The following is a 13,841-nucleotide window of genomic DNA, read 5'->3' as shown; positions in this document are numbered from 1 at the left end:
CCATAACATATAATGGGCTTTAGGAACATCCACGGTTATGGCCATAAAACCACACGTACATGTCTCTTCTGCCACGGAGTTTATTGTTCTCACAATCTCCAAGTCTGCCTATGGTGGCATGGGGATGAGGCGTGGGCTTTAGAACACTTTGCAAATATATCCTGAGCACCATGTTTCTTACACTGGAGTTTGTGTGAAGGCTGGATGCCTAGAAATGACCATTTCCAACCCCCCGCAGATGCAATCAAACAGTACTGCAAGTGCATAAATGGTCAGGTCCTGGCTGCCACCAACCCACACGATTTTGCTGCTGCGAACAGCAACCAGAGCAGAAATAGCTGGCTCACAGTAAGAATTTCTCCTGCTTTCTTGGCAGATGTTTTAACAGCATTCCTCCATCAAAACTGTGTTTGCTCAGCTTGGGCAGGCGCCCATCCGTGGGAGCTGAGCGGCTGCCCCGCTCTGCACAGCAGCACACTGCTGGCTGCCACCCCCGTGCCACTGTGCGCTGATACCACCTCGTCCAGTTCTGGAGGGATGCAGCCCTGGGGGGTGGCGATCGTGGCACCTGGGATCCTGTCTTAATTCTTCCTTGCATGTTGGTGCTCTACACTGCACATCAGCGTGCAGGGAAGGAGAGAGTCCTGAGGGGATAGAGCACGGAGAGCACAGAGCACGAGCAGCAGACTCACCCCTTGGCCAGCTGCAAGGCAGAGCACCCAGCTGGTGCCACTGCCCACCAGGGACCTGCTGATCACAGCTGCCCTCTGGAAAGCTGAAGGTGAGCTCATTTTTGTGGATGAATTATCTGTGTAATGAGTGATTCGCCAGTGCAAAACAAGCCCATTGTGAGAAGCAGGTTGGATTTTGGAAAGAGTTGTTGATGTGTACCTGACCTGGTCAAACAAAGTGCGTAAGGAGAGCACCAAGCAGTGGACAGAAGAGGCATGAGTCAGTGCAAAAGCAGCCCAGGTGCTGAAGACAGATGCAAGGACAGCAAAGAGCAATGCTCAGATGTGCACACAGGGCAGAGGGGCCCTGCACATCAGGCTGGTGAGCATGGCGCTGGCTTCCCCTGGCTCCAGTGAAAAGCAAAGCCACGGGCAGTCACAGCGCGGGGCTGGCGCCAGGAGAGGAAGAAGCCATCCTGCTAGAGCAGGTCACTCCCGGCACACATCATTAAGCCGAAGTGCAACAAAATCCCAAGTGTGCAGTTGGACGAAGCTGATTTTGGCTGATGGAAATGAGGAGGAGGAAATTTAAGGTCGAGTTATCTTCTGGCACAACCATTCATCTCAGCGTGGTTGCGCCAGCAGTGCCACGCCACTTGATACATCTGTAAAGCAAAGTTTGGAAACGATCGGTTTGTGACACTGGAAACCAAGGAGTTCACAGAGAAGCTGTGGTGGCAGGCAGGGCAGTCCCAGCAGTCACACTGAGGACCAACCACCATTCGAATACAAAAAGCAGAACTTTGTTCAGCTGGGTGGCAGGAAATGAACCCACTGGCAAAGCTGCTCTTGTGTCTGCCCAAGGAGAGCCCAGCCCTGCACGCCAAGAACTGCAGAGCGGACCCAGGGCACGCTTGGTCTGCTGGAAAGGACACAGAAAATGGGAAAATAATTTACCAATGTTTGTAATACCCAGAAACATCAGCACAGAGCTCAAAAACACACAGAATGTCCCCATGAAACATAAAGACGTACATTTACAATAACACACAATAAGAAATATGTTTATGAAAGATAGTAAGTACAGCAGCTGGAGTTGTATATGTGAACGATTTGGACAGTATAACCAGGGGCCATGCAGTAGGAATAAGGGTTTGCCCAGGCCCAAAGGTTCGAGCCTCCCACAGGGCTGGGATTTGCTCTGGATCTCCCTTGAGCGTGGCTGGCAGGGAAATGTCCGTGCTTTGGAAAACGAGGTTCTTTTCAGCTTGGGATAGAAACCAGAGATCTTGGTGGGACCAACTCAGTGCAGGAAAAGGGCAAACTCTGTACCTCCAACTGCTATTTCAGGCAGTGTTTATTTATGTGACTCTCATGGGGGCTGTTCTAATGCTGAAGAAATGAGAAGAATCCTGCACCTGCCCTGCAGCCAGGCCCAGGTACCCCTCCATGAGCTGAGGCAAAACCCAGCCAAGAGAAGCCTGGAGAGCCCAGCCAGCCTTGTCGAGCCCTCCGATGTTGAGATGAAAACAGAAAGCATCCATTGTTGGAAACAGGAAAAAAACCTCCCTTGCACTAGACCTAACAAGTGGCCAAGGACCCTGTCAAGCCCTACACAAGTTCTAGGAGAAAAAGCAGAGCCAGCCTTGGCTTGGGCTGCAGATGTCTCCAGGAGTGTGTGCACAGGTGTAGGAGAGAAGCTGCTGCGCTGGGATGGGGATGACCCAGTCCACGTCCAACAAGTGCAGGAAGCCATCAGGGCAACACGAGGATCCCCAGCACCTTGGCACAAATACACTCTTATTCAGCAGGAAGGATCCCTGATATCATTTATGATTATTTTTAAATAGAGCTGTTGCTTAACTCACTGAATAGCAGAATAATAACACTGTGTGGCTGGGTCAGCATGGGGATGCCACATGAATTAATAACAGAAAATGGCTCACCATCACTCACTTCCTGCAATTTCCTTTGCTCTGTGACTTCAAGCATAATACATCAGTTCTTCGTATCTGCATCCAAAAGTGCTAGCAGGAAAGTAAGGAAAAAAAAAAAGAAAAAAAAAAAAAAGAAAAAAAAAAAGAAAAAAAAAAAAGATGACATGGAAAGGACAGGGAAGATTAAGGGAATCCCTGTTTAGCACTGTTAGGGTGCTAGACAGCAACAGCCTCACTCTGCTTTCGGCAGGTGATCAGATCAAAGAACTATGCTTAGCGGGACTAGAGGCAGAGCCACTGCAAAAACCTTCGTGCAGCACAGAACGGGCAGGTTACAGGCACAGCCGCCAGCACTGCTGAGAGGGGCGTACGGGGTGCTGGTGGCAGGGGCAGGTGGAGCTGCAATGCCCAGCGGGATGCCGCGCTCTCAGGTGGGCCCGGCTCAGGGACGCAGCAGGGTCCAGGCACCACGGGGTTTGGTTGTCTTCTCCGGGCCAGGCACCTGGGTGGGAGTTCATTGCCTGGAGCTCGTCTGGCTTGAGCTGAGAGCGGCTGCTGGGATGTGTAAGGCCTGGTGGAGCTGAGCTTTCCCCAAGGCTGACAGTGGGGACACGAACTGCTCAGTGAGTACATGAGCTCTTGTATCCATCCTGGGGATAGCGGGGAAAGTGATGGTGTGAAGGCGTGATGTAGGTTTGCTGTCCCAGTGCAGCTCCAGACGCCACAGCTCAAGGGCTTCACTGCAGCAAGGGCTGGGGTCGGCCAGCTGGGTCGTGGTGTGGAAACCTTTGCTGGCTGGAAACGTGTGCTGCAGCAAGGCAGGGGGAAGGATATCAAAATCCAGGCAAAATCCTGAGGCCAATGGACCAGAGGGAAGGAATACAAAAAGCAAGAGAGTTGCAGAGGGTGGCACTTGCAGCAAAACCCCCACAGCACCCAAAGGATCCCAGGGAGCCTGATCCCAAGGGTTGGTGTCTGCCTGTGCCAGTGAAGGGGGGCAAAGCAGCAAGACCAGCCCCACATGCTGCTCCCCAGCGCCCTGCAGGGCCCTGGGGGCGTTACGGGTACCCAGTGGTGCGTGACCCCTGCTCACTCACTGTGCCGAGCCCACCAAATCCCTCGTGGACCACCGAGACCCCGTGCCCTGCTACCCCCTCCCTTGAGCTCCTGGGGGTTCAGGATGCTCGGCTGGGTTTTGCCCTCAGCCCTCCCCAGTGGGGCAAGGCTGGCTGTGGGTCTGGAAGTGGGGATGGGGCCATGCGGTGCAGGTGGGGAGGCCGGGGCCGGCCCAGCATCAGGGCCAGGTGGGAAGCGTGTTCCCACCGCTAAGGCCGTTCCCCAGCCCCAAATCCCACGCGGGCCTCCCGCGGGGAGCCCTTTGCCCCCTATACCACCCCCCCCCACCACCCCTGGTGGGACCCCAGCCCTCGTCCCCCCCGCACCCCATCAGAGGAGCCCCCCGCGCGGCAGCGCTCGCAGCAGCGCCGGCTGCTGAGTCACTGCAGCCCCCCCCGGAGCTCCGCGCTGGGTCCCGGCCGGGGGTGGGCAGCGGCGGCGGGGGGCGGCGGGGCCGGGGCAGGAAGGAAGGAGCGGGGCGGCCCCGCGGCGGGCGGAGGGGGCGGGCGGGGGGCGGAGGGCGCTGCGGCCGCGGGCCCCGCGCTGCTGCTGCTGCTGCTCGAGAGAGAGAGAGAGAGAGAGAGAGAGAGAAATGTGAGCCGGCTGCACCACTGCAGCGGCACTGCGGGCGCCGGGAGCGCGCAGGGAGCGCCTCCGCGCAGCGCCCGCGCCGCCGGCAGCGCCGAGCCCCGGGGGACGGCGGGGAGGGAAGCGCCGGGAGCCCAGCGCCGGGGCTCGGCCGGGAGCCCTGCACCTGCCGAGCGGCGAGCGGGGGGCCGGGGCCGGCCGGCGGCCCCCCAGCCCTGCACCGGCTCGGTTGCATCAGCCCTCTCCGGGGCGCTGCGCGGCCGGGGCTGCGGGGGCTGCCTCCTCCCCCGGCGGAGCTACCGGAGGCGGCGGGGCCGCCGGCAGCCCCGGCCTTTGCGGGAGGCCGCCCGGGGATCGCCCCCCCCCAGACCCTCCCCAGCCCCGCCGAGGCCGGGCGGGCTGCCCGAGGCGGCGGCGGGGCCGTGGGAAGCCGGGCGCGGCGGGCGCGCAGCCGGCAGCATCCCCGCGGAGCCCGCGTCCCCCCGCCTGCCTTTCAGATAACCTTTAGCCGCCCGGGCCTCCCCGCCTCGGCCGCGGGGCCGCAGAGGGGCTCTGGAGGCTGAAAGCAGGACGCGGCCGCAGCGGGACCCCGCATCCGAAGCGACGCCCCCGGGGCTGCAGCCACGCAGGTAACGAGCCGCAGGCACCGGGGCTCTCGGCCGGCCTGGCCGGGAGCATCGCCCCGCGGGCACGAGTGTGTGTGTGTGTGTGCACATGTGTGTGTGTGTGTGTGTGTGTGTGTGCACATATGTGTGTGTGTGTGTGTGTGTGTGTGTGTGTGTGCACATATGTGTGTGTGTGTGTGTGTGTGTGTGTGTGTGTGCACCGCCGGGCTGTGCGCAGCGCTTCGTGCCCGCAGTTTGCTGCGGGGGGCAGATGCTGGGGGCCGCGGGGCCCCGGGGGCTGCTGTTGGTGCGAGGCACCGCGGGGTGCTGCGAGGGCTCAGCCTGAAGGGGTGTGACAGTGCGAGTGCGGCGGCCGCTGGCCGAATCCTGTCCGAATCGTGCCCATCGTGCTGCGGGTGAGGCTGCGTGAGCCCTGCGGGCAGCTGGCCCCGGGGCTGCTGCTGGGTGCGGGGGGAGCCTGGGCTGCCTGCAGGTCGTGGGGTGCGGGACGTGGGGTGCGGGATGCGAGGCCACTTTCCCCGGGGCAGGTGTTGCAGGATGCTCCCGGGATCCGGTGCAGCCAAGGCATGTCCCCCCCCTCCCCCCCCCCCCCCGGACATCCCTCCTGGGGTCAGGCAGGGATCCAGCCCCCGCAACTCTTGGGCATCTAGGGCTGAAGCCCCCTGACCCATCAGTGCCCCCTCCTCAGCCAGATGGCCCCCCCGGGTCCCCTCTGTCATGCCTGGCAGGGCTCGGTGGGAGCAGGCATCCTGCTAACAGGATTTGCAGTGTGATGGAGGAGAAGCGCCTTCGCCCTTCCAGGAGAGGCAGGCTGTCGCTGGGTCTGCCCAAGGGAGAAAATGGCCTCGGGCTGGCTGCCTGTACCCCATCGCCTGTCCCCAAACATGGCCCGACATCCCCAGCAGCTCTGGGACAAGGGCAGGGAGCCGTGGAGGGGGAGAGATGATAGCAGGGACAGATCAGGAGCGCGCGATAGAGGTAAAAATAGATCCACAGAGCAGAGGAGGGGCTAAACGTGAGCGAAAGCCCTGAGCACAGGCAGGCCGGGGGGGGAGCCCCCCCAGAGGGCCCTGCACACCCAGTGGGGCACGCAGGGACCCCCGCACTGCCCGGGCATAGTCCCCAGGGCAGGGGGGTCCACAGGGCCTTTCCCAGCCATGGAGGAGATGCCCGGGGGGAAATACCTTCCAGCTCCCACATCCGCCGGCCCAAAGCATGGAGGGCAGATGGACAGGACCGGTAGGGCCGGTGCCGCGGGCAGCAGAGAGCCAAATTGACAGGATGGAGGCAGGCATGCGTCCGCAGGGAGCACTGTCCGGCAGAGCTCCAGCCAGCCCAGGAGCCAACCTCCTCTTGCTTTTCCTTTCCAGTGAGCACGAAGCTGAGCTGGGGACGGAGGTGCTGGCCACAGTGGGGAGAAAGCATGTAGCAGCCCCGGCGCCGGGCAAGGTGAGCGCCCGCCCGGGCGGGATGCGCCCCGTGCCCTGCGGGAGCTGCCGGTGACAGCAAGTGGGAGAGCCGGGAAGTCAGAGCAAAGGAATTTGCAAACATTCTTCAGAGCCACGAGGAACCCAAGGCGGTAAACAGGAATAAAGGCTGGGTGGAGGCGGGGGCTGCCCCCCGCAGCACTGCCCACGTTTCTGCCACAGCACCCCCCCCCCTAAGCTGCCTGCCCGAGCATCGCCCAGCACCGCAGGCATCCATTTGCCATTTCTGACTGCAGCCTGTCCGGTGTGGAAGTGCCAGTGAGGGCAAAGGGGGGAGCTGCCGAGTGGCAGGCGATGTCACATTAACGTCCCGTGAGGCGCCACGGGGAGCAGACGCTTTGATCGCCTGCCCGAGAGCGTCCTCAAAGGCGGGCGCGGGCAGGATGCGGCCGTGAGCGCCGCTTTCCCCTGCGCGCCTCCGGCACCCCGGGGTGGCCGGAGAAGAGGGGCGCAGGGCCTGCACGTCCCCCATGTCCCCAGGATGTCCTGTGCTGGCAGCTGCCCCCCTTGCTCCTGCTTCATGGCCAGAACGAGATTGAAAGCGCTGCATGCTGCCGGCATGTTTTAGCCTCATGCAGGCGTCCCTTGGAGAACCCAGAGCAGTGGACAGTAATGTGAAAACCATACTCATGTCGTGTCTGAAAGGGCAACAGGTCATCATTAAAATGGAGGCGATGAAAATCATCCACCCGGAGAAGTTTTCAGAGCTGCAAGCATCGCAGCCACGCTACGCACCGGCCCCACGCCGTGAGCCGCCCCTCGTGGCCAAGCGCGCGTGGCCCTCCGAGTCCGAGATCATCGTCAACCAGGCGTGCGGGGACATCCCGGCACTGGATGCCACCCCCGGTCCCCTGCCGCTGCCCCGGACTCCCCCCCTGCCGCGGCGCGAGCGCGGGTACCAGGGGCAGCGGAAAGGCAGCTCCGAGGTGTGCTACCACCGGCAGCCGCCGTCGGACGAGGTGATCGTCAACCAGTACGTGCTGCACCCCTCGACGCCCTGCGAGCCCCTCGAGTGCCCCACCTGTGGCCACATGTACAACTTCACCAACAAGCGGCCCCGCATCCTCTCCTGCCTGCACTCGGTGTGCGAGGAGTGCCTGCAGATCCTCTACGAGTCCTGCCCCAAGTACAAGTTCATCTCCTGCCCCACCTGCAAGCGGGAGACCGTGCTCTTCACCGACTATGGGCTGGCGGCACTGGCTGTCAACACCAGTATCCTCAACAGACTGCCGGCCGAGGCCCTGGCCGCCAACCCTGTGCAGTGGAGCAGCGACACCGACCGCAGCTGCTACCAGACCTTTCGCCAGTACTGCGGGGCCGCCTGCACCTGCCACATCCGAAATCCGCTGTCTTCCTGCACCATCATGTGAGGCCCGCGCCCGCGCCTGCCCCGGCCCAGCCCCATCGGGGAGAGGACAGAGGATGGTGCTGCGCCCCGCCAGGCCCCGGCTCCAGGCGATCCAGCTGTGCGTGGAGGGGGCAGAGCTGATCCTTCCTACAGCCACGGACATGGGCTCACTCCCACTCTGGGCTCACCAGCGCTGGTGGTGGGGATGCTGCGCTCTGGGACATGGCAGGGATCTGGTGGCAGCCCCCCACGTGCCAGCGGTGCTCAGGGAGAGGGACATCAGGATCAGGGTCTTGGCACACCCCTGGGCATCTGTGGCAGCCCCACTGCGACCAGCATCGAGCATCCCAGGGGCTTCTCCCTCCTCTCCCAAGAACGGACACTTAGTCCCACCGGTGACACCCTACCCATCGCCCCGCAGCTGGTGGTAACGGCACGAGGGGCCCCAGAGCGGCACGGTGCCCAGCATGGGACAGGAGCAGGTGTGAGAACAGGCCCCCATCACCCCCCCCCCCCCTTCTCTGTAAGTTATTTGCCAAAGCTTTCATCTCAGCGGCCAAGCTGCCGTGCGTCTGAGTTGCCGAAGCCACGCCAAGCCGCCACGCCGGTGTGAGCAGACACGCGGCCCGTTTCCTCCGCAGGCCCCTGAGGAAAGCTCCTGTTTGTCCTCGTTTTGGAGGATTCTTGTTTTTCCCTGTCTGTCCCAGGCCGCTGTGTGTTCACCAAGGCATTGCTCTGTGCCCGTTCTCTGTGGCTCCATCCACCCAAGGCTGCGAGGGACCCTGTGCCCTACACTGATGCCCTGTGGGGCAGCAGCCTCCTGCGCACTGTCTTGCTTTCTCCAGGGCGTCTGGAGGGGGAAGTTTGCTGCCAAAAAAAAAAAAAAAGCAAAAAACAAATAAATAAACAAACAAAGTAAAAAAGAAAAAGCCATAATTTGCAGGTGCTCCGATGGGGCTGAGCACTGCAGCACCAGGGCAGGAGGCAGAGCCCCAGCACAGCCCCCAGGACATCGGAGCTGGGGAAGCTGGGGGGGGCCCATGGAGCTGCCCCCTCCCACTCTGCTCCCAGGCATTTCAGGAACAAGGAGCAGCCCCAGCACCAGCTGGAGCCCAGCAACCACCCAGGCAGAAGGACCAGGCCTCCATCGCTTGCCCTGAGGAGTAGTTACCGCTGCCAGCGAAGCCCTGGCACCACCCTGCTGCCCAGGGTTGGGGGGGCGCAGAGAACGGGGGCCAATACCAATTCTGTTCTGCTCTGCCAATGCCTCCCGCTGCTGGTTGTGACAATGATCATGTTTTATACCCGGCCTTGTTCAACCCCAATCAGTCTCCCCAATAAAGATTATATTGGAACGAAGAGCAAGCGAGGATGTTGGGGGTGTGATGCTGCGGGGGGAGCGGAGCTGCGCACCGGTGGGGTGTGCCCAGGACACCACGCTGTCCTCACATGGTTCGTGGGGTTTGTGGTGGTGGTGGGATACCCCAAGGATGGGCTTTCCTGGGGAGCAGGGGCTGCCACATCCCCCTCTAGTTGTGTGTTTGTGTCTCCTCCCTGCCTAGACCCCAGCCCCACAGCTGGGCACTGTGGGGTGCCCTGTAGCAGGACACTGCCCCATCCACATCCTGCAATCTTGAATAGCCAGGAGATCTGATCCTCCCCAAGTATATGGGGGGAGGAAAATTTGCCAGCCTGGTGGCACCCACAGGCAAAGGGACACAGGCAGGGATGGGGCAGGGGTGGGCTCCCTCTGCCCCTCTCTGGCTGCAGGGCCGGTGTGGGTCCTCCTGCAACACAGCCCACACAGGGCATCCCGGTGGTACAGGGAGGCACGGGGCAGCCCCACAGGCATGGGGCAGGCACCGCTGCAGGACCAGGGGCAGGCTGTGGTTTGGACAAGGGAGGATATTCTACAGGACCCAGATCTGCACAAAGCTGGGCAGTGAGATCCGGCTGCACCCTGTGCATGGCAGCGCAGGCAAAGAGCATCTGCAGCGAGCACCCAGTGCTTTCTCCAAGGGACACCTGGGGTTGCTGCAATGGGAAATCTCTGGCTAGGACAAGCAGCAATTGCCAGGGTCGAGCTCCCCGGGGTGTCAGCAGCTCCTTTCTGCTGGAGCCACAAGCAAGGACAGAACAACGCAGTGCTGAGCACACCTGAGGACACCTCCGTGTGTGTACGTGCATGCAGGGGCTTTTCGTGCACACGCAGCCCCAGTTGCCTGGTGCTGGGCCCCAAATTTCCTGTCTCTGAGTTGCTGCTGCCTCTGCACTCTGCACCCTGTGGTGGGCCAGGCATTCCCCGCCAGGCACGCAGCGAATGCAGCACCCTCCCCGTGTCCGTGGCTGTGCAGGAGCACACGCTGTGCAGTGCTCGGGGGGGAATTTCTGCCCATGAAAACGAAACCATTTCACAGCCCATTGGTGCTGAATTACAGCATCAATAATGCAGCCGGTGCCATCCCTGGCCCTGCACACGCCGCGGCCGTGACCCATCTCTGCAGCCCTGCACCTGCATCCTCCAGCGGATGTGGGGCACGCATGCAGCGCTGGGCGCTTTGTGGGTCGGGTGACGTTTCCTGACCTCTCGCCCCAAAGGCCACAACACCGCTTGGAGCAGGTAGCCTGGCCCCAGGGCGGGAGCCAAGGCTCCCAGTAACCACTGCCTCCTCCCGTGATCCTGGCGGTGCTCAGGGAGGCTGGGGCAGTCCCAAGCCCTTTCCGGCAGGAACAGCTCCATCACCCCAACCAGTTCTGAGATCCTTGGCCCCAGGGAAACTCCTCCAGCCATTCCTCAGAGACCGAAGCACAGATCTGGAGACAGTTTTGTTCTCAAAGCAGGGATTTGCTCTTTTTATTACATAAGGATGAAGGGTACAGCATGTCCTCCAATCTCCACGGTACCTCTTGGGCACAGAGTAAATTTAAAGCTGCTAATTTGATTTTGATTCACAACTAAGGAAGAAACAGGGCCTTTCAGGAACAAGTGTTGGGTGACAGCCCACTTCTCCAGGCCTATTTATCTCAAACAAGCACATGCTGGAAGAAGGGCCCAGGCACAATGCTGGGAGGACAGGACCAGGGTGCCAGTGTTCAAGCCCCAGCTGCAGGTGAGCTAAAACATCTCCTGAAGTCACTGCAGCATCCCAAGCCCTGAAACACTCCAGCAGACTCGATGGCCGGGCTGAGCTTTGTGCCTCCGAGGTGAATTTTCAAAGAGCACCGAGTTCCACCAGCTGCTCAAACACAACAGACATTGCTGGGGAGAGGTCCCTGAGCACTGCCCCATCCTGTGCGGGTTGCACAATGCTGGTGGTGACCAGTTCCCCTCTGCACAGAGCTGGTGAGGACCTGGCCGTGGTGTGGCCAAGGGGTGAGGGCTGCACGAGTCTACGGGAGGGCATGACGTGCTCGGTTCCTGCAGGTTGTCAGGGAGAAAGCTGAGCACCACAACAGGGCCCACCTCAGGGAAGAACATCATGCGTGGCAAACTTCAATGTGGGGCAGCCACACACCCGAAATGGCTGTTAGAGGAGAGAGGAAGCTGCTTGCAACAGCTTCTTTCAGTGCCAGGCTTGCACAATGACACACAACCCTGAGACACAAAGCTAACGGATTGTGGCAAGGAGCCCGCGTGGCCGGGACAGGTCCCAGGGCAGTGCCGGCCCCATGAGCAGGAAGCAGCTGGGACCTGGTGTTTCCCTGCGGACGAGGCCGGGGAGAGCTGTGGGCAGCCCTGGGTGCCAGCGCCACCATCAAGGTGCACGAGATGCTCCCGGTGCTTTCATGCCATCCCCACGGGTGGCAGCACTCTGGCCCCTCTCGCTCGGGTTGGGGATGGAGGCCAGGGGCAGGGCTGAGAGGGGAAGGGGCCATGCCGCTGCCAGTTGTGGTGCCAAAGCAGTCAGATGCCTCTGGAGCTGGATGGAGACCCCAAAACCCTGGCCCTGCCTGAGAACTGTCAGGCTTCGTGTGTGCCCCCAGCTGTGTGACACTCGAGGACACCCCAGTGCGACCCTTCCCCACGGGCACCTGTGCACTGCTGGGGACCTGGGCGGGGGGACACGCTGGGCTTTAGAGAGATGTGTGCAGGGCTGGGGACAGCCACGTTGCGGGTCTGAGGACATGGGGTGCCCCCCCAGTGCCACCAGCAGGGAGAGGCAGTGAAGCATTTGGGGTGCAATGGGATGTCAGGGCTGGTGAGAGGGGGATGGGGGGTGACGGGGTGGGTTTGGGGCACCGTGATGAAGTGTGTGTGTGTGGGGGGGGGGAGCAGGAGAGGGGCTGGGGGCTGCAAGGGAGCAAGTAAGAAGGTGGTGGATGGCTGCAGGGGTGTGTGCATGGGGAGATGGGGGCATTGGTGCATACCAGAGCACAAGGGCCACTGTGCATATGAGAGCAGCTTGGGGGAGGGGGGGCTGTGCATGGGGACAGTGCCCCCCACCCCACCACAGCCTACCCTAGCTTTCAGCACACCACCCCAGCCCCTGCTCGGCGTGCCTGCGGCGCTGCCTGCCGCTATCTCAGCACGCTAAATATAACCGAGTCCTTGTGAGCGGACATTGCAGCCGAATTCCTGCGGGCCAGCCCTTCCTGCACGCCGGGGCTGGCCGCCCGCGCTCACACCGCCTGCGATGCCACCGCCCTGAGGCTGGTCCCACACCGCGGCCCCCCAGGACCCTATCCCTTGGGGGATTTGGGGGCTGTTCTCTGGTTTCAAGCCCCCAGACAGCTCAGAGAGAGCAGCATGGATGTGCTGGAGGATGGCATTGAGCATCATGCTCCAGTGTCGGTCCCCATGGGGACAGCTGTGGCCTGGTTTGCCCAAAAAGTCCCCCCTCCCCCGACAATGTAATGTAGAGCAGGGACATGTGCCAGGTGTCCCACACGGTGATGTCGCCCCCCCCCCCCCCCTCTGCATGAGCCCTCCCCTCCCCGCAGGCCCGATGTAGCCAAAAAACACCCCCAGCCAGGCCAAGCTCGCAGTTCTCCTGATGGAGCTGCTCCACTTTGTATAAATAATTACTCCTCGGTGTAATGGGGCAGGTGGGGTGGAGGGGGCCCTGCCAGTCTCTGCCTGACCCATTTTGGGGTGCCCCTCTCCTTTTTCTGCCTCCTACACCATCCTGCAGCCTGAGGCAGTGGCAGCAGCATGACAGTGCCCTCAGCACCTTTGCCAGAGCTGAGGCAATCCAAACAGGTTGGGGGGACACAGCCCCCTGGGTGGGATCTGGGGGAGTAAAAGAGTAAAAATTAGAGTTTCTGCTGTTGTTGCTCATGGTCAAAAGAAGAGTGCTTCGGATGCAAAGAAGCATTCAGGGTCAGTGCAGGGGGCTTTTTCCCAGAGCAAAGCCAATTGCCCCCGTGGAGGTGGCCTCAGCTGCTGCCCCAGGGGTGCGGGTGTCCCCAGGAAGCTGCCAGCCCAATGTCTCGCAGCACGGCTGGGAGCACTGTCGTGGGCTGGGCATCCCTGCAGGGGGACCTGGGGAGCACTGCATTGTGCCCCCAGCAAGGCTGGCTGCCAAGCAAGGAGGAACATTGCTGCTGAGGTGTTCCCAGTGCAGGCAGGCAGCCGGTGGTCCCAAGAACAGGCTGGCACAGCCCTGGTGCCACAGGCTCCCCTGCCTGCCCTTGTGGGCACGGCGCTGTGAGCTGGGGCCCTGTGGGTCCTGCTGGGCACTGCCTGTGCAGAGCCTTCAGCAGCAGAGCAGTGTTTGCTCTCTTATCTCCACGCACGGGGAGGTGAGCAGCTGTGAGAAAGGCACAAGCACGGGCTGGCACCGCTCGGCTGGGGCTGGGAGGCTGTGGGAGCCTGGGCACTGGGGGCGGGGGGGAGGCAGGCGACCTCTTCCAGGGGGCTGGGGACCACTGGCAGTCCCCGTCCCCTCCTCAAGCCACTGCTTGGCCCTGAGGTGTGATGTATGCAGTGCCTGCCTTGGCGTTCCTTCATGGGGTGGCACATGGCAGGGCTGGCCCCAGGGACATGCTCAGCACCCCCCACTGTCCTCGTCTCCATCCAGTGCAGCATCACGCTGCCCTGCCAGACACCAAACTCAGACAGACACTGC

General features: G+C 61.7%; 1 protein-coding gene across 1 annotated transcript; it reads left to right on the top strand.

The window, feature by feature from the left end:
- Positions 1-4,234: 4,234 nt before the first annotated feature.
- On the top strand, positions 4,235-9,132 carry RNF208 (ring finger protein 208). The gene is made up of 2 exons (XM_068656677.1): positions 4,235-4,941; positions 6,309-9,132. Exon 2 carries the CDS (start codon positions 6,974-6,976, stop codon positions 7,793-7,795), a length of 822 nt encoding a protein of 273 aa, XP_068512778.1. The 5' UTR covers positions 4,235-4,941; positions 6,309-6,973; the 3' UTR covers positions 7,796-9,132.
- The last annotated feature ends 4,709 nt before the right edge of the window (positions 9,133-13,841 follow it).

The sequence above is a fragment of the Anas acuta genome, chromosome 20 (assembly GCF_963932015.1).
Source record: "Anas acuta chromosome 20, bAnaAcu1.1, whole genome shotgun sequence".
NCBI lineage: Eukaryota > Metazoa > Chordata > Aves > Anseriformes > Anatidae > Anas > Anas acuta.
Note: the sequence above shows the minus strand (reverse complement) of the source record. Positions and strands in the feature narration are given on the sequence as shown.

What these genes read in the sequence shown, in the direction of transcription:
- RNF208 (XM_068656677.1), top strand. Translation starts at nt 6,974, where the DNA reads ATGCTGCCGGCATGTTTTAGCCTCATGCAGGCGTCCCTTGGAGAACCC.